Source organism: Miscanthus floridulus, chromosome 10 (assembly GCF_019320115.1).
Source record: "Miscanthus floridulus cultivar M001 chromosome 10, ASM1932011v1, whole genome shotgun sequence".
NCBI classification, from domain to species: domain Eukaryota; kingdom Viridiplantae; phylum Streptophyta; class Magnoliopsida; order Poales; family Poaceae; genus Miscanthus; species Miscanthus floridulus.
In genome coordinates this window covers 100,648,404-100,673,341 of record NC_089589.1, presented here as the reverse complement: position 1 = coordinate 100,673,341, position 24,938 = coordinate 100,648,404, and the positions used below count along the sequence as shown (strand labels likewise).

Here is a 24,938-nt window from a genome sequence, read left to right as displayed (position 1 = left end):
TATCTGATTAATTCTCTCAGTTTGCCCATCTATCTGAGGATGGTATGCTGTACTAAAATTCAACTTTGTTCCCAAAGAACTATGTACTTGCTGCCAAAAATGAGATGTCAATTGAGTACCTCGATCAGACACAATTTTCTTGGGAACACCATGTAGACACACTATTCTTTCCATATATAACTGGGCTAACCTCGGTCCATTATAAGTAGTCTTGACTTGTATAAAGTGAGCAACTTTAGTTAACCGATCTATTATTACCCAGATTGAATCATAACCTCTCTGAGTACGTGGTAACCCAACTATAAAATCCATACCAACTTCTTCCCACTTCCACTCAGGTATCTTCATTGGTTGTAGCAATCCTACAGGTCTTTGATGTTCAGCTTTGACTCTCTGACATGTATAACATAAAGCAACATATTCTGCAACATCTCTTTTAAGTCCATACCACCAATACATCTCCTTCAGATCCAAATACATCTTGGTACTTCCAGGATGAATAGAATAAGCAGACTCATGTGCCTCACGAAGAATTGCCTCTCGTATAGCCTTATCCTCAGGCACACATAGTTCTTTCCCAAACCATAGAGTTCCATTGGCATCCATACAGAAACCTAGTGCCTTACCAATCACTATGTTTTCTGCTATCTCTTTCAACTTCGCATCCTGTAACTGTCCCTTACGTATTTCTTGCTCCAGTTTAGGCTCCAACACCAGCTCCACTGAATTAATGACAAAGCCCAAATTTAGTCGCTCAAACTCAGCACACAACTCACTTGACATCGATGTCACTTGCACCTCATTGGCATAACTCTTCCTGCTAAGAGCATCGGCAACAACATTCGCCTTTCTAGGGTGATAGTGTACCTCTAGATCATAATCTTTGATCAACTCTAACCATCGACGCTATCTCATATTCAGATACGTCTAAGTGAAAATGTACTTCAGACTCTTGTGATCAGTATAGATGTCACTCTTATGTCCAATGAGATAGTGCCTCCAAATCTTTAGAGCATGAACCACTACTACTAACTCCAAGTCATGAGTAGGATAATTTAACTCATGCTTTCTCAACTATCGGGAATCATAGGCCACTACTCTTCCTTCTTGCATAAGAACACATGCAAGACCTTGATGAGATGCATCACAATAGATCGAAAAGCTCTTGTTCAAATCAGGCAAAACCAATACTGGGGTTGTAGTCAATCTCTTCTTTAATTCTTCAAAGTTAGCGTGGCACTTCTCGAACCACACAAACTTGGCATTTTTCTCCAACAAAGCTGTAATAGGCTTTGCAAGTTTAGAGAAACCTTTTGTAATAGCCAGCTAATCCCAAGAAACTACGAATCTCTCCCACATCTATTGGTGGTTTCCCATTCAATACATCTTTCAGCTTGCTTGGATCTACTGTGATTCCACCATTAGAGACAACATGGCCTAGGAAAGAAACTTCCTTCAACCAGAATTCACACTTGCTTCGCTTCGCATACAACTAGTGTTCTCTGAGCTTCTGCAAGACCAACCTTAGATGTTCAGCATGCTCTTCTTCTGTTTTGGAGAATACCAATATATCGTCGATGAATACCACCACAAATTTATCCAAAAACTCCATTAACACCTTATTCATCAAGTACATAAAGTAGGCAGGTGCATTGGTCAACCCAAATGACATAACAGTGTACTCATACAAACCATACCTCGTAGTAAAAGTTGTCTTGGGTATGTCAGTTGCACAAATCTTCAACTGATGATAGCTAGAACGAAGATCAATCTTAGAGAAAGCACAAGCACCTCTCAACTAATCAAATAGGTCATCAATTCTAGGCAATGGATACTTGTTCTTGATAGTAACCTCATTGAGTGATCGATAATCAACACACATCCTCTGAGTACCATCCTTCTTGTCAACAAATATAATTGGTGTTCCCCAAGGTGACGAACTAGGACGAATGAAACCTTTCTCCTATAACTCCTTTATTTGTTTCTTAACTTCCTCTAGTTCGTTAACCCCCATTCTATATGGATGCTTAGCTATAGGTGCAGTTTTAGGTAATAATTCAATAATAAACTCAATGTCACGGTCAGGTGGCATACCTAGCAAATCATCAGGGAACACATCTAGAAACTCATCTACCACTGGGTCCTCCTTGTTGACGTGATCATCAAGCTGGTTCACTATGGCTGTCGGCTGTGCTTGTATTACAACATCAACATAGATTCCTTCTCCATTCGGTGCGGTCACAACCACTACCTTCTCCTTACACTAAATCACTGCTTGTTGTTGCATCATCCAGTCCATACCTAGAATCACATCAATACCAGATGCTCTCAACACAATGGGGCTCACTTTGAACTCTACCCCCATCAAGAGTTGACTAGTCGGAAGACAACGATATGAAGTTTGCATACTTCCACCCGGTGAGTTTACTAATATGGGATTTTGCATGGCACATAATGGTATGCTATGGTTTCTAACAAATGGTTGTGATATGAATGAATGTGAAGCTCCAGAATAAAAAAGAACAGTGGTAGGGGTTGAGTTGACATTGAACGTACCAAGCATGACTTCTGGCTCCACAAGCGTCGTCTCAGTAGACACATGGTTCACCTTTTCTGCGTTGGGTGCTGGCTTCTGATAGCTATTCTGCCTTTTGGGGGGTTTGCTGGTTGGGCTTCTCAGGGCAATTATAAGATAGGTGACCTTCTTTACCATAATGGAAGCACTTGCTGGGAGTGCTAGGGGCACTAGTCTTCATGGGAGTGTTGTTAGGTGCTCCCTATTGTGGTGTCTACTGAGCACTCTGCTACTAAGGACGTTGATTGGCATTCTGCTGCTGGTTCTGGTTGTGCTGGGGGTACTGGCCACGATTCCATTGAATGGGTGGTCTCTAAAACCTCTGCTGGAAGCCTTGCTGACGATTGGTGCGCGAACGAGTATTACTCCTAGAGGCCTGTCCCTGAAGCCTCCTCTTTTTGGCCTCCATCTCCTTGCGCTTATTGTCAATACCAATAGCACGATTCACTAGCGTCTGAAAATTGGGGTATGTGTTGGACATAAGCTGGAGTTGCAGAACATCATACAAACCCTTGAGAAAGTGGTGTTGCTTATTGGCATCATCAGCCACTTTATTAGGAGCATAACGTGACAACTGAGCAAACTTGACATGATACCAGTTAGCAGTGGAACTTGACAAACTACTGCCTGGGAATAGTTGGGTGATTGAAGAGAAAGACAACGATGCCTTTTTCACTAATTTCCCATCTTCTGAAGTGCTCAACCACATGGTGAATTGGCACCCAATGGACACAAAGACAGTGAAAGCAAAGATTCGGTTTGAGAAAGGAGCCGAAAATGATGTTTTTAAATATGAGATTGACAAGGTTTGGGTGCAGTTCAGAGGGCTCCCAAAAGAGTTACGGGAATTTCCTATTATCTGGGTAATTGGCTCAATTTTAGGGGTATCTCAGGCTGTTGATATGAAATTCATAAAGAAATATGGCATAGCAAGAATGAAAGTAGCAGTGCTAAATCCTAACCTCATCCCAAACCTTGTGGATGTAGTCATTGGGAATTTTGTATATGAGCTACAATTCAGAGTTGAGAAGGATATGTCTGATGGTGAGCCCCAAGTCATTGACATGGACTCTACCATGAACGAGGACAAAGCCCAGGAGGAGAAGGAACTAGAAAACATGGATCATGATGCTAACAAAACAACAGATCCACCAGTTGGTGAAATGTCTGATAGGCTGCCCAATGCCTCAGTTGTGCCAAGTGGACAGCACAAGAACAAGGCGGCCACTAGTATTACTCCTTGAGGCCTGTCCCTGAAGCCTCCTCTTTTTGGCCTCCATCTCCTTGCGCTTATTGTCAATAACAATAGCATGATTCACCAGCGTCTGAAAATTGGGGTATGTGTTGGACATAAGCTAGAGTTGCAGAACATCATACAAACCCTTGAGAAAGTGGCGTTGCTTATTGGCATCATCAGCCACTTTATTAGGAGCATAACGTGACAACTGAGCAAACTTGTCACGATACTCAGCAACGGACATGGATCCCTGCTTCAGAGCTCTAAATTCCTCCTGCTTAAGCTCTATCAATCCCTCTGGTATGTGGTAGGATCTGAAATTCTCTCTAAACTCCTGCAATGTGATAGGAGGAGCATTGGCGGGACGTCCATACTCGAATGACTCCCACCAGTCTTGAGCTTCTCCCTGGAGCTATCCTGAAGCATACAACACCTTCTGTTGATCATCACATTGTGCTATGTTGAGCTACTTCTCCACTGCATGAAGCCAATCATCTGCTTCCAGTGGATCAGTGGCAGAGAGAACACCGGGGGACGACCCTTCAAAAATTTACCGCACTTATCACTAACGCTTGCATGAGTTGTCTGTACTGCCAAGAGTTGCTCAATAGTCAGTAGCGGTGATGGTGGTGGATGTGGGGGAACACCTCCATGACCTCGGCCTCTTCCTCTTCCTGACATCTGCTATCCAACACAAATATTCAAGATTTAGAGATTTCCAAGTTAGAATATATTCTGAAAAATTTCTAAACGAGTCTCAACATCAACAGCTCTGTAAAATAATCATATCTCGAGTTCTAGAACCCAAATGGGGTGTACTTTATACGGTTGGAAAGATTAAGAAATTATCTACAACTTTTATTCAGACCACATTCCCAGATTCTGTCGTTAGGTTACTCAAAATCAGGATACAACCGAAACAGTTCTAGATTCCAGACTGTGCAGAAACCGCATTTTGAAACAGCTATATCTCACAAACCAGATCAGATATAAGGGTGATTCCAGAGGCATTGGAAATATACTTAAGTCTAGTTATTCCATAAAAAATTCATAATTTTTGGTCAAGTAGATTTTAATTGGCATTAAGATAAAGGCAGACTGCTCTGAAAAACAGATTCCGAGAAAAAAAGATATACCAACCCAACGATTTATTTATTAACCCAATCTTTAATATTCTTAACTATGAAACTTGCGGACATGCCCACAAAGTTCCAGCACTCATTACAAAGGTTCAACTCAGACATAAACACAATAACAAATCAACTAGGCACACCAATATTCACACCACAAGTCAATAAAATCTAATTTACTATATGTGGGATTTCCCAAACTAGGGGCTCCGCTTATGGTAGTTTTGGTGTGCTTTGCTCAAGGGGTTGGTACAAATATATAGGGAGAAAAACTCCCCACCTTCACATCAACTAGTAACATGGTACTAATTGATGTTGCACCCCCACCTTTACTAATGGGCCTAAATAATCATTAAAGCCCATTAGTAAATAAATGCATGTGCCTTTAGGATTTATTAGAATTATTGCACATGGGCTTTGAGCATTGGAAAAAATGAGAGATTTATTATTTTCGGAATTAATTAATTTCATGGATAAAATAATTCCAGAAATGTCTAGAATTATTATTTAAGCCACGAAAAATACCCCAAAAGCTCTAAAAATTCAGGGAAAATTTCCAGAGACATTATGGAACATGAGGGACCCAAATAAAGTATTTGGAGCCCATGATAAGATAATTTGGAGCATCTAAAAATTAAATTATGCTCATAGACAAGTATGAACAAGTTCTAGAAAAAGCTAGAAAAATTCCCGAGAAGTTTGTAGAGATTGATTGATGGACGATGAACTAAAAGGAGTGATTTGCATTACAAAGAAAAGATTTTAGGAAGCTCCCAACGAAAACTAGAGCCGAGAAACAAAGAATTTGAATGTAGAAAAAGATAAAGGCATGTCGGAGAAGAAAAATCGACCAACTAACACATTTTAAAGACTTTGCTCACTCTTAACACACAAAGAAGCAACAAGCAAACATCATATCATCCAAACGCCTGTCAAAATTAGAAACCTTTGAAAATTCACATTTTTTCCTATAACTAAATTTGCGCTAGCTCAAACTAAACTTGGTAAAATTTATCCAAATATTAAAATAATTCATTTTATTTAGTGTTTTCTATGCACAACTCAAAATCAGAAATTTTGGGGTATGAGATAGATAGGTAGGTAGAAAGATTAGCAAACAGACACAATACATAGATAGATAGATAGATAGATAGATAGATAGATAGATAGATAGATTGATAGGGAGGTAGGTAGGTATGTAGAAAGATTAGCAGACAGACACAATGATAGTAGATAGATAGATAGATAGATAGATAGATAGATAGAAGCATTAATGTAGAAATAGATAAATTTTCATAATGACTCCTACTTATGGCTTTTTTGTTTTGTATATAAACACTTGCACAGTGATACAGAAAAACAAGTACAGATGCAAACTGCACCTCACCTCGTCACTCAAGAAAGTAAAACAAGAAAATCAAAGAGAGAAAGGAGACAGTAATATTGTCCACTCATCTCATGGCAGTCACCAAATGCAAGAGGACGAGGAATGTACAGGTGACATGTACTTTCCTGCTGATACTTGTGGTCATTTGTTCAACCTCTTCATCATGCCAAGGTATATATGTATATGTATATGGAGATCATTACTTCTACTGTGCATTGTTACATATTACTCCCTCGGTTGACAATAATAGTTTACTTTGGCTTTGTGCTAAGTCAAACTATTAACTTTGACCAAGTTTATGGAAAGCATATTAACACGCACAAGTTCAAATAACTATACCATCGAAAAATATGTTGATTTGATATTTTAGATGTCGGTACATTTTTTTTGTAAACTTGGTAAAATTAGAGAAATTTGAGGAAGCCATAATTAATTGAAACAGAGGGAATATAAATCAACATATTTTGACTATTTTGTATTGGTTGTTTGCATGTGTAGGCCAAGACCAGGCCCAGGCACGCCGCCCTCGTCCCAACAGGCCTGGGCCACCACCGCGGCCACGTACAACAGCACCACGCAGTTTGTTAGAGACGTCGCACCATCATCATCATAGGTCGCCTCCGCCTCCGCCAGTACCATCATCCCCACCACACAGTTTGTCTGAGGTGTCACACAAACATCACCACAAGCCACCACCACCGCCGGTGGTGTCGTTGTCACCACCACTCGATTTGTCTAAGGTGGCGCACCACCATCACCACAGTTCGCCACCACCGCCGCCAGTGCTTTCATCACCACCACGCAACTTGTTCGAAACATCACACCATCATCACCACAGGTCACCGCCTCCCCCACCAGTACCGTCGTCGTCACCACGACGCCATTTGTCCGAGATGTCGCAGCATCATCACCATTGGTCACCTCCGCCACCACCATCAGTGCTGTCATCGCAACCACGTAGTTTGTCTGAGACGTTGTCGTCTCCAATGGCAAAGTCAAAGCCCGATACGTGCTATCCCTACAATAACAGATTCTGTCTGACTCATGACTGCGAGAACATGTGCAAGGAAAACGGCTTTGTATCAAAGAAAAGCTACTGTATTGAGAGAGCGGATGCTAAATGGGAATGTTGCTGCAAACATTAAGCAGTGTAACACAAGCATCTTTTTGATGCGAACTCAATAAGATGGTCTTTTTGTTGCCTAAATGCTGCTGCATTCCGTTGCTATGTACTGTACTGTAAACAAACATAATGTGTACCGAGTGACAAGCCAGAAAAGGAATACATACAGTAACCAGTTGTGGAATAAACTAGGAAACAAGTTATTGTAAATTTTACTGGAGTTGGTCTGTGCTGATATTTTTATAGTGGTACTTATGTTTGCATGTTGTCAGGTCTTTGGTGGAGCTTCATCTAGCTTTCGCTTATTGCTATAGTACCTAGAGAAGCCAAAGTCGGTCAAGCTAAATATAGTGGTTTCACTGGCTTGTTGAGAAGGAGATTGAAAAAACAAGCTCCATGAATAGTGACATGAACTGTGTATTAACAGGTGAAGCCGAAGCCTTGAGAAGCTTGACCAAAGAGCCTGATCGGAAATAATATAACTCTAATAAATAATCAATGATGAACATCATACATTTGTGCTGAAACCATTCAGATCGTGTCTGTTATTTTGTACAAGTCATGTTTCTTCACATATTAAAAGTATGTCATCAAATATTCACCTGTTTGTTGGCATATTTTTTTGACAGTAAAAATCTACACGAGCCAGAGAAAATGTGTGGTTCCTTCCGTCGCCCTACTTCCCATGGGGCTCTGGGGAGGCAATACAATTAGGCGTGGCCACGACTGACTATACGCCATCAACCAGACGGACGACGCCTTAGCATGTCTTGATAGATTGATAGACAGATAGATAAATAGACAGATAGAAAGACCTACAGATAGATAGATAGATAGATAGATAGATAGATAGATAGATAGATAGGTAGGTAGGTAGGTAGGTAGGTAGGTAGGTAGGTAGGTAGATAGGTAGAAAGATTAGCAGACAAACACAATGATAGTAGATAGATAGATAGATAGATTGATTGATTGATATGTAGGTAGGTAGGTAGGTAGGTAGGTAGGTAGAAAGATTAGCAAACAAACACAATGATAGTAGATAGATAGATAGATAGATAGATAGAAGCATTAATGTAGAAATAGATAAATTTTCATAATGACTCTAGTTAAGGTTTTTTTGTTTTCTATATAAACACTTCCACAGCAATACAGAAAAACAAATATAGATGCAAACTGCACGCCTTAGCATGTCTTGATAGATTAATAGACACATAGATAAATAGACAGACAGAAAGACCTATAGATAGATAGATAGATAGATAGATAGATAGATAGATAGATAGGTAGGTATGTAGGTAGAAAGATTAGCAGACAGACACAACGATAGTAGATAGATAGATAGATAGATAGATAGATAGATAGATAGATGGATGGATGGATGGATGGATAGATAGATTGATAGAAGCATTAATGTAGAAATAGATAAATTTTCATAATGACTCCTACTTAAGGCTTTTTTGTTTTCTATATAAACACTTGCAGAGTGATACAGAAAAACAAATACAGATACAAACTGTACCTCACCTCGTCACTCAAGAAAGTAAAACAAGAAAAACAAAGAGAGAGAAAGGAGACAGTAATATTGTCCGCTCATCTCATGCCAGTCACCAAATGCAAGAGGACGAGGAATGTACAGCTGACAAGTACTTTCCTGCTGATACTTGTGGTCATTTGTTCAACCTCTTCATCATGCCAAGGTATATATGTATATGTATATGGAGATCTGTGCATTGTTACATATTACTCCCTCGGTTGACAATAATAGTTTACTTTGGCTTTGTGCTAAGTCAAACTATTAACTTTGACCAAGTTTATGGAAAACATATTAACACTCATAAGTTCAAATAACTATACCATCGAAAAATATGTTGATTTGATATTTTAGATGTCGGTACATTTTTTTGTAAACATGGTAAAATTAGAGAAATTTGAGGAAGCCATAATTAATTGAAGCAGAGGGAAAATAAATCAACATATTTTGACTATTTTGTATTGGTTGTTTGCATGTATAGCCCAAGACCAGGCCCAGGCATGCCGCCCTCGTCCCCACAGGCCTCGACAACCACCGCAACCACGTACAACACCACCACGCAGTTTGTTAGAAATGTCGCACCATCATCATCACAGGTCGCTTCTGCCTCCGCCAGTGCCGTCATCCCCACCACGCAGTTTGTCTGAGGTGTCACACAATCATCACCACAAGTCACCACCACCGCCGGCAGTGTCGTTGTCACCACGACTCAATTTGTCTAAGGTGGCGCACCACCGTCACCACAGTTCGCCACCACCGCCGCCAGTGCCTTCATCACCACGACGCAGCTTGTTCGAAACGTCACACCATCATCACCACAGGTCACCGCCTCCCCCACCAGTGCCGTCGTCGTCACCACGATGCCGTTTGTCCGAGATGTCGCACCATCATCACCATTGGTCACCTCCGCCTCCGCCATCAGTGCTGTCATCGCAACCACGTAGTTTGTCTGAGACATTGTCGTCTCCAATGGCAAAGTCAAAGCCCGATACGTGCTGTCCCTAAAATAACAGATTTTGTCTGACTCATGACTGCGAGAACATGTGCAAGGAAAACAGCTTTGTATCCAAGAAAAGCTACAGTATTGAGAGAGCGGATGCTAAATGGGAATGTTGCTGCAAACATTAAGCAGTGTAACACAAGCATCTTTTTGATGGGAACTGAATAAGATGGTCTTTTTGTTGCCTAAATGCTGCTGCATTCCGTTGCTATGTACTGTGCTGTAAACAAACATAACGTGTACCGAGTGTCAGCCAGAAAAGGAATACATACGGTAACTGTGTGTGTTATTCAGGAGGACAGGGACGAGGAGAAGTCCTATCGTAACTAAGCCGCCGCCAGCAGCGTATACGACGCCATCGCGACCTTCGTTCGCAGGCGTCGTGCGAGTAGGCAAACAGATGGTGGCGTAGGGTTCAGGTCATGGCGGTGATCATGGCGCTCGTGGAGGAGGAAGGGGGGCGGGGTATAACCCTGGGTTTCAACCCAGGACACGGACGGGGCCGTGGCCGCGACTAGTTTCCCCCGCATGGTCGAGGCCAGGGTCAGGGGTACGGTGGCTTCGGCTACTTCAACCAGGGCTTTGGCGGGGCCGGGGCTAGAGTCCACAGGGCGGCAATGGAGGAGGGTTCAGCAGAGGCAGAGGTCGTGGGGGCTGGCCAAACCCTAGCCGCCCCCGCTACCAACCATCTTCGTCGCAGGAGCTGGGCGGCAGCCACATGCCGCAGCAACCAGCAGGGCCACCCCCTCTCCCAAACTCGATCCAGTGGGGAGGCGCTGGTAGGTGCGCAGGGGGCTGCTCCCCAACCGACACTAGCAAAGCTGTCATCGCAGCAGGTGACCTCGACTACTTCGAACAAGTCAGCACCGGCATCAGCTGAAACCCTTGCGACAGACACTGCCCCGCCAGGATCCAATTCTGCAGTTATTATGAGTGATGTGCCAGAGTTATCCTAGAAAGGATGAACTCAAAAAAGCAAGGGTAAACCTTACTGGTATTGATGCCACACTAAAGGGCATACGATTTCAGTTTGTACGGCTGTTCTTAGTTGTGAATTATGCTTTGGTGATCATGTTAAAAAAATATGTCCAAATCTGATGAATTTGAACTCTACTGCTATACCTTGTGGATATGCTGTAGAAGGCCTGGGCTTTTATTTCATACCTGTTGTTGAGAATCCGAAAATTGCTTCTGATGACAAATCCGCTGTGGTATGTGTTTCGGAGGGTTCTTTTACTGTTGACCAGTTAGCAGTGGAACTTGACAAACTACTGCCTGGGAATAGTTGGGTGATTGAAGAGAAAGACAACGATGCCTTTTTCACTAATTTCCCATCTTCTGAAGTGCTCAACCACATGGTGAATTGGTGCCCAATGGACACAAAGACAGTGAAAGCAAAGATTCGGTTCGAGAAAGGAGCCGAAAATGATGTTTTTAAATATGAGATTGACAAGGTTTGGGTGCAGTTCAGAGGGCTCCCAAAGGAGTTACGGGAATTTCCTATTATCTGGGTAATTGGCTCAATTTTAGGGGTATCTCAGGCTGTTGATATGAAATTCACAAAGAAATATGGCAGAGCAAGAATGAAAGTAGCAGTGCTAAATCCTGACCTCATCCCAAACCTTGTGGATGTAGTCATTGGGGATTTTGTATATGAGCTACAATTCAGAGTTGAGAAGGATATGTCTGATGGTGAGCCCCAAGTCATTGACATGGACTCTACCATGGACGAGGACAAAGCCCAGGAGGAGAAGGAACTAGAAAACATGGATCATGATGCTAACAAAACAACAGATCCACCAGCTGGTGAAATGTCTGATAGGCTGCCCAATGCCTCAGTTGCGCCAAGTGGACAGCACAAGAACAAGGCGGCCGCTAGTATTACTCCTAGAGGCCTGTCCCTGAAGCCTCCTCTTTTTGGCCTCCATCTCCTTGCGCTTATTGTCAATAACAATAGCACGATTCACCAGCGTCTGAAAATTGGGGTATGCGTTGGACATAAGCTAGAGTTGCAGAACATCATACAAACCCTTGAGAAAGTGGCGTTGCTTATTGGCATCATCAGCCACTTTATTAGGAGCATAACGTGACAACTGAGCAAACTTGTCACGATACTCAGCAACGGACATGGATCCCTACTTCAGATCTCTAAATTCCTCCTACTTAAGCTCTATCAATCCCTCTGGTATGTGGTAGGATCTGAAATTCTCTCTAAACTCCTGCAATGTGATAGGAGGAGCATTGGCGGGACGTCCATACTCGAATGACTCCCACCAGTCTTGAGCTTCTCCCTGGAGCTATCCTGAAGCATACAACACCTTCTGTTGATCATTACATTGTGCTATGTTGAGCTGCTTCTCCACTGCATGAAGCCAATCATCTGCTTCCAGTGGATCAGTGGCATGAGAGAACACCAGGGGACGGCCCTTCAAAAATTTACCGCACTTATCACTAACGCTTGCATGAGCTATTTCTGTACTGCCAAGAGTTGCTCAATAGTCAGTAGCGGTGATGGTGGTGGATGTGGGGGAACACCTCGACGACCTCGGCCTCTTTCTCTTCCTGACATCTGCTATCCAACAAAAATATTCAAGATTTAGAGATTTCCAAGTTAGAATATATTCTAAAAAATTTCTAAACGAGTCTCAACATCAGCAGCTCTGTAAAACAATCATATCTCGAGTTCTAGAAATCCAAATGGGGTGTACTTTATACGGTTGGAAAGATTAAAAAATTATCTACAACTTTTATTCAGACCACATTCCCAGATTCTATCGTTAGGTTACTCAAAATCAGGATACAACCGAAACTTTTTACATTATTCCAGACTGCGCAAAAACCTCATCTTGAAACATCTATATCTCACAAACCAGATCAGATATGAGGGTAATTCCAGAGGCATTGGAAATATACTTAAGTCTAGTTATTCTATAAAAATTTCATAATTTTTGGTCAAGTAGATTTTAATTGGCATTAAGATAAAAGGCAGACTGCTCTGAAAAACAGATTCCGAGAGAAAAAGATATACCAACCCAACTATTTATTTATTGACCCAAACTTTAATATTCTTAACTATGAAACTTGCGGACATGCCCACAAAGTTTCAGCACTCATTACAAAGGTTCAACTTAGACATAAACACAATAACAAATCAACTAGGCACACCAATGTGCACACCACAAGTCAATAAAATCTAATTTACTATATGTGGGATTTCCCAAACTAGGGGCTCCGCTTATGGTAGTTTTGGTGTGCTTTGCTTAAGGGGTTTGTACAAATATATAGGGAGAAAAACTCTCCACTTTCACATCAACTAGTAATATGGTACTAATTGATGTTGCACCCCCCACCTTTACTAATGGGCCTAAATAATCATTAAAGCCCATTAGTAAATAAATGCATGTGCCTTTAGGATTTATTAGGATTATTGCACATGAGCGTTGAGCATTGGAAAAAATGAGAGATTTATTATTTTTGGAATTAATTAATTTCGTGGATAAAATAATTCTAGAAATGTCTAGAATTATTATTTAAGCCGCGAAAAATACCCCAAAAGCTCTAAAAATTCAGGGACATTTTCCAGAGACATTATGGAACATGAGGGACCCAAATAAAGTATTTGGAGCCCATGATAAGATAATTTAGAGTATCTAAAAATTAAATTATGCTCACAGACAAGTATGAACAAGTTCTAGAAAAAGCTAGAAAATTTCCCGAGAAGTTTGTAGAGATTGATTGATGGACGAGGAACTAAAAGGAATGATTTGCATTACAAAGAAAAGATTTTAGGAAGCTCCCAACGAAAACTTGAGCCGAGAAATAAAGAATTTGATTGTAGAAAAAGATAAAGGCATGTCAGAGAAGAAAAATCGACCAACTAACGCATTTTAAAGACTTTGCTCACTCTTAACACACAAAGAAGCAACAAGCAAACATCATATCATCCAAACGCTCGTCAAAATTAGAAACCTTTGAAAATTCACATTTTTTCTATAACTAAATTTGCGCTAGCTCAAACTAAATTTGGTAAATTTTATCCAAATATTAAAATAATTCATTTTATTTAGTGTTTTGGGGTGCGAGATAGATAGGTAGGTAGAAAGATTAGCAAACAGACACAATACATAGATAGGTAGATAGATAGACAGACAGACAGACAGACAGACAGACAGACAGATAGATAGATAGATAGATAGATAGATAGATAGATAGATAGATAGATAGATAGATTGATAGGGAGGTAGGTAGGTACGTAGAAAGATCAGCAGACAGACACAATGATAGTAGATAGATATATAGATAGATAGATAGATAGATAGATAGAAAGATAGAAGCATTAATGTAGAAATAGATAAATTTTCATAATGACTCCTACTTATGGCTTTTTTGTTTTGTATATAAACACTTGCACAGTGATACAGAAAAACAAGTACAGATGCAAACTGCACCTCACCTCGTCACTCAAGAAAGTAAAACAAGAAAATCAAAGAGAGAGAAAGGAGACAGTAATATTGTCCACTCATCTCATGGCAGTCACCAAATGCAAGAGGACGAGGAATGTACAGCTGACACGTACTTTCCTGCTGATACTTGTGGTCATTTGTTCAACCTCTTCATCATGCCAAGGTATATGTGTATAGGTATATGGAGATCATTACTTCTACTGTGCATTGTTACATATTACTCCCTTGGTTGACAATAATAGTTTACTTTGGCTTTGTGACAAGTCAAATAACTTTGACCAAGTTTATGGAAAACATATTAACACGCACAAGTTCAAATAACTATACCATCGAAAAATATGTTGATTTTTGTAAACTTGGTAAAATTAGAGAAATTTGAGGAAGCCATAATTAATTGAAACAAAGAGAATATAAATCAACATATTTTGACTATTTTGTATTGGTTATTTGCATGTGTAGGCCAAGACCAGGCCCAGGCACGCCGCCCTCGTCCCAACAGGCCTGGGCCACCACCGCGGCCACGTACAACAGCACCATGCAGTTTGTTAGAGACGTCGCACCATCATCATCACAGGTCGTCTCCGCCTCCGCCAGTGCCGTCATCCCCACCACGCAGTTTGTCTGAGGTGTCACACAAACATCACCACAAGTCACCACCACCGCCGGTGGTGTCGTTGTCACCACCACCGCCGGTGGTGTCATTGTCACCACCACTCGATTTGTCTAAGGTGGCGCACCACCATCACCACCGTTCGCCACCACCGCTACCAGTGCCTTCATCACCACCACGCAGCTTGTTCGAGACATCACACCATCATCACTACAAGTCACCGCCTCCCCCACCAGTGCCGTCGTCGTCACCACGACGCCGTTTGTCCGAGATGTCGCACCATCATCACCATTGGTCACCTCCGCCACCGCCATCAGTGCTGTCATCGCAACCACATAGTTTGTCTGAGACATTGTCGTCTCCAATGGCAAAGTCAAAGCCCGATACGTGCTATCCCTACAATAACAGATTCTGTCTGACTCATGACTGCGAGAACATGTGCAAGGAAAACGGCTTTGTATCCAAGAATAGCTACAGTATTGAGAGAGCGGATGCTAAATGGGAATGTTGCTGCAAACATTAAGCAGTGTAACACAAGCATTTTTTTTGATGCGAACTCAATAAGATGGTCTTTTTGTGCCTAAATGCTGCTGCATTCCGTTGCTTGTAACACCCTAAAATTTGTTTGAATTTAAAGTAGATGAAATGATTTATTTTTGTTAATTATGTGAGCATTTAATATAGGCCAAATAATAAATTTATAAAAATAAAATCAACATCAAAGATAGATACATGCTTGTGCATTCATGCTGGTGCATAATTTTTGTTGAGTTGATTGGATTTTGTTTAAATTCAAAAGGAATTCAAACTCTATTTGAAAATGGATTCAAAAGTTTGGAAAAAATAAAAAGAAAAAGGTAAAACCCTCACCCTCTCACTCTGTCTGAATCTGGCCCGAGCAGGCCCAAATCCTGGCCTTTTCCTTTTCTCTCTGGCCCGCTCGGCTTCCTCTCCTCTTCTTCTTGGGCCGGATGGCCACGGCCCGAACTACAGCGCCAACCCGTCTCCTCCCCTTGCTGAGTCCTGCTGACATGCCGACCCCACTTCTTGTCTCTCTGACGCGCTGGGCCAGTGTGCAGGCCTTCGTCTTCCTCGCGCCATGGCCGAACCGGACTCCGTCAGTACAGTCCGTGCTGCCCCCGCTCGCCATCGCGTGCGCCCCATGCCTTGGCCGCCTTAAAAAGCGAGAGCGACCGCGTCCACACGCCCTTCCGAACCCCTAGCGCAAGCAACCGTCTCGCTCTCGAGCACCCACGCCACTGCAAACCCTAGCTCGCCGCCGCTGAACGCAATTCGCCGCAGTCGTTCCCCCTTCGCCCCTGTAAGCTTGCGAACAAGTTCGCCTTGACCTCGCGAACCTCCCGAGATCCTTAACTTGGTCCAATTTTGCTCACCCTGTGTTGTCATCGTGTGCAGTCCGCCGCCATCCGCCACGTTGAGCCGCGCCGCTTCCTTTAACTGCCTCAGCCTCCGTTTTCGCGTCGGGTGAGTTCGCGTTGAGTTTCTCGACCGATTGGTGCAACTCCCATGTCGAACCGCTACCTGTAGGGCCCGGTTTAGATCCGCCAGCGAGAACCAACGCCGCTGGCAATGGCCGCCGTTGCGATCCCCCTTCTTCTCCGTCCGGAGCGCCGCCGCTTCGTCCTTGATCAAATCTGCGCCGTCGGTCTTGGATTGGATGGTCCTTATTGGCCCGTACCCCCTTCGGGTGGCAAATTTGCTAAATAGCCCCTGAGCTCTTTGGATTTTGAACCCGCAGTCCAAAGCGTATTCCCTGGTTTACGCTTTCGTCTCTGGAAAACGTATTTTTCATTTGTCAAATTCAAATTAAAGTTCTATCTAATTACAGATTTGCCGCTATCTTTAATTGCTCATAACTTCTTCATTTTAACTCCGAATTGACCTGTTCAACTTGCGTTAGATTCGTCTTTTTGAGATCTACATGTTCATATAATTTGTCACCATGTTTTTGAACTTTAAAATTCGAGTTTTGATTTAATCTATTTCTTTAATAGGAAAACCTATTTTAATCATAATTTTCTTGTTTTAGCTCCGTTTTTCGTGATCTTCGCGTTTGTGTGATCGTAGCAACGTATAGAATAGTTTTATAAACTTTTCAAAACTATTCGTCTCTATTGGTGTACTGTTCTAATTACATCTATTTGTTTGCCTCGTGTATGATTGCTTGGATGATTGTATGTTGCTGCCTGGTGATGTTGATCGAGTATAGACGGTGAGGTTTTCGTTGGTGATCAAGAGTTCATCTACGACCAGCAAGACCAGCAGGATCTTCAGGAGCTTTGATCAAGGCAAGTATAGCTAAGGACCTTCCTTGTTGTCCTATTCATGATGCTCACTAAAATACGTATGCATGTGTCTTCCTTGCTACCTATGGTAGGATTTCCTAGCTTTTGAATACTCAATTACCTTGTCACCCTAGGAGGTTTGCATTGGGTAGTTCTATTGCTAGTGCAACAATCATGATCTTGAAACTTGATTAATGAATATGCTATAAACATAAACAAGATGACTTTTTAGCAACAGAAGGACTTGTCTTATAACTGATTATCCGGGATTTAACATACAGCTGTGAGGGCTATATGGCCTCAGGCTCTAGTTGCTTGAGAAACCCTTTTCTAGCTGATTAGAGGTCTGCGAGTTGGGTATAGGACAGCCTCTGTCCTGTTGAGCCTAACTATGGAAGCGGCCTTTTACATTATTGGAAGGGGGTCCTATATCTGATGACCCTGCGGCCCTGGCCGGTTAGATGAGCTCTTGGGTGGCTTTATATGGTTTCCAGTGTTTTGGGAGTAATTAACCCCCCCTCATTTGGGAAACATGACTCACAGTGAAAGTGTACACCTCTGCGCAGAGTTAACAAACTGGTATACTAGCCGTGCTCACGGATACAAGCGACCTTGGAACACTTACATTAAGGGAAAATGACTTTTACTTGTTAAGATGATCATTTATGTTAATTGTTTAAGATATTGATTATTCATGTTCATTGATCATGTGTGATGGGATTATTGCTACCTAGATGTTAATAAATGCTAAACTTGATGATGACTTAAATGCTAACCGTAGTAAACCAGTGTCAGCTATTTGAGCCTCATAAACCCCTGGCTATATTTGTTGAGTTCGACATGGACTCACTCTTGCAATTTCCCCCACACCTCAGGACGAAGTTCAGATTGCTAGTTTTCAAAGGAGTTAGGCTTGTGATCAACCAGTCAGTTTGGATCCAGTGGAGTGGAGTCTACACCTAGAGATCGGAGTTGTTTATCCGTTGATTGTTCCTAAGGTTATATCTTTTATACTATGTACATTATGTTATTAAGCATTGTTATTTGATAACACCCCTCATTTGTAGCTATATGTGAGATTTGTTTCTAAAGACTCACATATGGTGTGCATCAGGTTTTGTCCTTAAAGTCGGGTGTTACAGAGTGGTATCAGAGCAATGCTGACCGTAGGACGCAAGCCTAGTTAGAATGGTCATTTTAGTGTTCTTTGCTTCACCTACTTCTTGCTTTCCGTCTTGATCTTGTTATTTGCTAAACTTTGATGCTCTTCTATCGCATTCTATTACAAAATATTGCTTCTTTCTAACCAAAGTCTAAATTCTAAGATGTCTCGTGCACCCAAGAGCGCTCGCATGTCCGTTGGAGGCTGCCATCCACCACGTTATGTGTATGAGCCTATGGAGCAAGATGAAGAGCTGAGTGTGTATCAAGACAAGCAAGTGGTCTACCCTGTCGAACCACCATCACCAATGCCATCTCCTACAACCGAGCCTGAAGAAGAAGAAGAAATAGAACCTATGGAGGAGATCCCTCAAGAGATCATCGATGTGAGCAGTGATGAAGAACAATACGTTGATCAAGGTGATGGACAACCCCCGTCGCTGTCACAAGATGGATCATCGGGAAGTGTGCCACCCCCATCAATGGGATGGACTGAAAGAATACTCCAGGATCCAGAATGCAACGTCAACGCTCACCATCGTCTTGTAGCGCTCCTCACTGATCACTACGTTGATTGGAACGCTTATGTACACTACACATGCTTCCGGTTTACTCACCCCTTGGAGAACACCTACTGGAAGACCATTGTGACCATCAGCGCAAGGAATGAAGAGGTAAAGGCTAGTGAGGTGGAGATAGCGCATCGACACATGGGTCGTCGAGCTACTATGAAAGATAGCATTGAAGCTGCTGCATACCATGCTTGGGTGACTCTCCGGGGCAAACGCTTTGATGCTATAAGGCAAGGCCATGATCGTCATCTTCCCCGTGCCGATAAGGACTTAGAAGATGGATGGGGAATGCTGGAACCTTTGGGTTTAGATTCAACTGCACGTGGCATGCCAGAAAAGGCATACATACAGCAACCAATTGTGGAATAAACTAGGAAACAAGTTATTGTAAATTTTACTGGAGTTGGTCTGTGCTGATATTTTTATAGTGGTACTTATGTTTGCATCTTGTCAGGTCGTTGGTGGAGCTTCAGCTAGCTTTGGCTTATTGCTATAGTACCTAGAGAAGCCAAAGTCGGTCAAGCAAAAAATAGTGGTTTCACTGGCTTGTTGAGAATTGAAAAAACAAGCTCCATGAATAGTGACATGAACTGTGTATTAATAGGTGAAGCCGAAGCCTTGAGAAGCTTGACCAAAGAGCCTGATGGGAAATAATATAACTCTAATAAATAATCAATGATAGACATCATACATTTGTGCGGAAACCATTCAGATCGTGTCTGTTATTTTGTACATGTCATGTTTCTGCACATATTAAAAGTATGTCATCAAATATTCACATGTTTCTTGGCATATTTTTTTCACAGTAAAAATCTACACGAGATAGATAAAATGTGCGGTTCCTTCCATCGCCCTACTTCCCATGGGGCTGTGGCAGGCTGTGGGGAGGCAATACAATTAGGCGTGGCCACGACTGACTATACGCCATCAACCAGATGGGCGATGCCTTAGCATGTCTTGATAGATTGATAGACAAATAGATAAATAGACAGACAGATTGATAGATAGATAGGTAGGTAGGTAGGTAGGTAGGTAGACAGACACAATGATAGTAGATAGATAGATGGATAGATTGATAAATAGACAGACATAGATAGATAGATAGATAGATAGATAGATAGATAGATAGATAGATGTAGAATTTGATAAATTTTCATAATGACTCCTACTTAAGGTTTTTTTGTTTTCTATATAAACACTTGCACAGTGATACAGAAAAACAAATATATATGGAAACTGCACGCCTTAGCATATCTTGATAGATTGATAAACAGATAGATAAATAGATAGAGAGAAAAGACCTACAGATAGATAGATAGATAGATAGATAGATAGATAGATTCATATGTAGGTAGGTAGGTAGAAAGATTAGCAGACAGACACAATGATAGTAGATAGATAGATAGATAGATTGATAAAAGCATTAATGTAGAAATAGATAAACTTTTATAATGACTCCTACTTAAGGTTTTTTTTTGTTTTCTATATAAGCACATGCACAGTGATACAGAAAAACAAATACAGATGCAAACTGCACCTCACCTCGTCACTCAAGAAAGTGAAAAAAGAAAAACAAAGAGAGAGAAAGGAGACAGTAATATTGTCCACTCATCTCATGGCAGTCACCAAATGCAAGAGGATGAGGAATGTACAGCTGACATGTACTTTCCTACTGATACTTGTGGTCATTTGTTCAACCTCTTCATCATGCCAAGGTATATATGTATATGTATATGGAGATCATTACTTCTACTGTGCATTGTTACATATTACTCCCTCGGTTGACAATAATAGTTTACTTTGGCTTTGTGCTAAGTCAAACTATTAACTTTGACCAAGTTTATGGAAAACATATTAACACGCACAAGTTCAAATAACTATACCATCGAAAAATATGTTGATTTGATATTTTAGATGTCGGTACATTTTTTTGTAAACTTGGTAAAATTAGAGAAATTTGAGGAAGTCATAATTAATTGAAACAGAGGGAATATAAATCAACATATTTTGACTATTTTGTATTGGTTGTTTGCATGTGTAGCCCAAGACCAGGCCCAGGCACGCCGCCCTCGTCCCCACAGGCTTAGACAACCACCGCGGCCACGTACAACACCACCACGCAGTTTGTTAGAGATGTCGCACCATCATCATCACAGGTCGCCTCCGCCTCCGCCAGTGCCGTCATCCCCACCACGCTGTTTGTCTGAGGTGTCACACAATCAACACTACAAGTCACCACCACCGCCAGCAGTGTCGTTGTCACCACCACTCAATTTGTCTAAGGTGGCGCACCACCATCACCACAGTTTGCCACCACCGCCGCCAGTGCCTTCATCACCACCACGCAGCTTGTTCGAAACATCACACCATCATCACCACAGGTCACCGCCTCCCCCACCAGTGCCGTCGTCATCACCACGACGCCGTTTGTCCGAGATGTCGCACCATCATCACCATTGGTCACCTCCGCCACAGCCATCAGTGCTGTCATCGCAACCACATAGTTTGTCCGAGACATTGTCGTCTCCAATGGCAAAGTCAAAGCCCGATACGTGCTATCCCTACAATAACAGATTCTGTCTGACTCATGACTGCGAGAACATGTGCAAGGAAAACGGCTTTGTATCCAAGAAAAGCTACAGTATTGAGAGAGCGGATGCTAAATGGGAATGTTGCTGCAAACATTAAGCAGTGTAACACAAGCATCTTTTATAATGCGAACTGAATAAGATGGTCTTTTTGTTGCCTAAATGCTGCTGCATTCCGTTGCTATGTACTGTGCTGTAAACAAACATAACGTGTACCGAGTGTCAGCCAGAAAAGGAATACATACAGTAACCAGTTGTGGAATAAACTAGGAAACAAGTTATTGTAAATTTTACTGGAGTTGGTCTGTGCTGATATTTTTATAGTGGTACTTATGTTTGCATCTTGTCAGGTCATTGGTTGAGCTTCATCTAGCTTTGGCTTATTGCTATAGTACCTAGAGAAGCCAAAGTCGGTCAAGCTAAATATAGTGGTTTCACTGGCTTGTTGAGAAGGAGATTGAAAAAACAAGCTCCATGAATAGTGACATGAACTGTGTATTAACAGGTGAAGCCGAAGCCTTGAGAAGCTTGACCAAAGAGCCTGATCGGAAATAATATAACTCTAATAAATAATCAATGATGAACATCATACATTTGTGCTGAAACCATTCAGATCGTGTCTGTTATTTTGTACAAGTCATGTTTCTTCACATATTAAAAGTATGTCATCAAATATTCACCTGTTTGTTGGCATATATTTTTGACAGTAAAAATCTACACGAGCCAGAGAAAATGTGTGGTTCCTTCCGTCGCCCTACTTCCCATGGGGCTCTGGGGAGGCAATACAATTAGGCATGGCCACGACTGACTATACACCATCAACCAGATGGACGACGCCTTAGCATGTCTTGATAGATTGATAGACAGATAGATAAATAGACAGATAGAAAGACCTACAGATAGATAGAGAGATAGATAGATAGATAGATAGATAGATAGACAGATGGATGGACAGATAGATAGATAGATAGATAGATAGATAGATAGATAGATAGATAGATAGGTAGGTAGGTAGGTAGGTAGGTAGGTAGAAAGATTAGCAGACAAACACAATGATAGTAGATAGATAGATAGATAGATAGATAGATAGATAGATAGATAGAAGCATTAATGTAGAAATAGATAAAATTTCATAATGACTCCTACTTAAGGTTTTTTTGTTTTCTATAGAAACACTTGCACAGCGATACAGAAAAACAAATATAGATGCAAACTGCACGCCTTAGCATGTCTTGATAGATTGATAGACAGATAGATAAATAGACAGACAGAAAGACCTACAGATAGATAGATAGATAGATAGATAGATAGATAGATAGATATAAAGATAGATAGATAGATATATAGATAGGTTGGTTGGTAGGTAGGTAGGTAGAAAGGTTAGCACAAACACAACGATAGTAGATAGATAGATAGAGAGATGGATGGATGGATAGATAGATTGATAGAAGCATTAATGTAGAAATAGATAAATTTTCATAATGACTCCTACTTAAGGCTTTTTTGTTTTCTATATAAACACTTGCACGGTGATACAGAAAAACAAATACAGATGCAAACTGCACCTCACCTCGTCACTCGAGAAAGTAAAACAAGAAAAACAAAGAGAGAGAAAGGAGACCGTAATATTGTCCACTCATCTCGTGGCAGTCACCAAATGCAAGAGGACGAGGAATGTACAGCTGACATGTACTTTCCTGCTGATACTTGTGGTCATTTGTTCAACCTCTTCATCATGCCAAGGTATATATGTATATGTATATGGAGATCTGTGCATTGTTACATATTACTCCCTCGGTTGACAATAATAGTTTACTTTGGCTTTGTGGTAAGTCAAACTATTAACTTTGACCAAGTTTATGGAAAACATATTAACACGCACAAGTTCAAATAACTATACCATCGAAAAATATGTTGATTTGATATTTTAGATGTCGGTACATTTTTTTGTAAACTTGGTAAAATTAGAGAAATTTGAGGAAGTCATAATTAATTGAAACAGAGGGAATATAAATCAACATATTTTGACTATTTTGTATTGGTTGTTTGCATGTGTAGCCCAAGACCAGGCCCAGGCACGCCGCCTCGTCCACACAGGCCTAGACAACCACCACGGCCACGTACAACACCACCACGCAGTTTGTTAGAGATGTCGCACCATCATCATCACAAGTTGCCTCCGCCTCCGCCAGTGCCGTCATCCCCACCACGCTGTTTGTCTGAGGTGTCACACAATCAACACTACAAGTCACCACCACCGCTGGCAGTGTCGTTGTCACCACCACTCAATTTGTCTAAGGTGGCGCACCACCATCACCACAGTTCGCCACCACCGCTGCCAATGCCTTCATCACCACCACGCAGCTTGTTCGAGACATCACACCATCATCACCACAGGTCACCGCCTCCCCCACCAGTGCCGTCGTCGTCACCACGACGCCGTTTGTCCGAGATGTCGCACCATCATCACCATTGGTCACCTCCGCCACCGCCGTTAGTGCTGTCATCGCAACCACATAGTTTGTCTGAGACATTGTCGTCTCCAATGGCAAAGTCAAAGACCGATACGTGCTATCCCTACAATAACAGATTCTGTCTGACTCATGACTGCGAGAACATGTGCAAGGAAAACGGCTTTGTATCCAAGAAAAGCTACAGTATTGAGAGAGCGGATGCTAAATGGGAATGTTGCTGCAAACATTAAGCAGTGTAACACAAGCATCTTTTTGATGCGAACTCAATAAGATGGTCTTTTTGTGGCTAAATGCTGCTGCATTCCGTTGCTATATAATGTACTGTAAACAAACATAATGTGTACCGAGTGACATGCCAGAAAAGGCATACATACAGCAACCAATTGTGGAATAAACTAGGAAACAAGTTATTGTAAATTTTACTGGAGTTGGTCTGTGCTGATATTTTTATAGTGGTACTTATGTTTGCATCTTGTCAGGTCATTGGTGGAGCTTCATCTAGCTTTGGCTTATTGCTATAGTACCTAGAGAAGCCAAAGTCGGTCAAGCTAAATATAGTGGTTTCACTGGCTTGTTGAGGAGATTGAAAAAACAAGCTCCATGAATAGTGACATGAACTGTGTATTAACAGGAGAAGCCGAAGCCTTGAGAAGCTTGACCAAAGAGATGATGGGAAATAATATAACTCTAATAAATAATCAATGATAAACATCATACATTTGTACTGAAACCATTCAGATCGTGTCTGTTATTTTGTACAAGTCATGTTTCTTCACATATT

At 41.6% G+C, this 24,938-nt stretch overlaps 3 protein-coding genes and 2 pseudogenes across 3 annotated transcripts; all 5 read left to right on the top strand.

Moving 5' to 3' along the window:
- Nucleotides 1–6,400: 6,400 nt before the first annotated feature.
- On the top strand, nt 6,401–7,474 carry LOC136487432 (extensin-2-like). The gene is made up of 2 exons (XM_066484576.1): nt 6,401–6,500; nt 6,828–7,474. Exons 1-2 carry the CDS (start codon nt 6,401–6,403, stop codon nt 7,472–7,474), a joined length of 747 nt encoding a protein of 248 aa, XP_066340673.1.
- A 1,575-nt stretch (nt 7,475–9,049) lies between these two features.
- LOC136487436 (extensin-2-like) lies at nt 9,050–10,111 on the top strand (annotated as a pseudogene).
- A 4,398-nt stretch (nt 10,112–14,509) lies between these two features.
- Nucleotides 14,510–15,579, top strand: LOC136487425 (extensin-2-like). Its single transcript, XM_066484572.1, has 2 exons — nt 14,510–14,609; nt 14,906–15,579. The coding sequence occupies exons 1-2, from the start codon at nt 14,510–14,512 to the stop codon at nt 15,577–15,579; spliced, it is 774 nt and encodes a 257-aa protein (XP_066340669.1).
- A 5,131-nt stretch (nt 15,580–20,710) lies between these two features.
- LOC136487429 (extensin-2-like) lies at nt 20,711–21,783 on the top strand. The gene is made up of 2 exons (XM_066484574.1): nt 20,711–20,810; nt 21,137–21,783. Exons 1-2 carry the CDS (start codon nt 20,711–20,713, stop codon nt 21,781–21,783), a joined length of 747 nt encoding a protein of 248 aa, XP_066340671.1.
- A 1,320-nt stretch (nt 21,784–23,103) lies between these two features.
- On the top strand, nt 23,104–24,387 carry LOC136489142 (extensin-like; annotated as a pseudogene).
- The last annotated feature ends 551 nt before the right edge of the window (nt 24,388–24,938 follow it).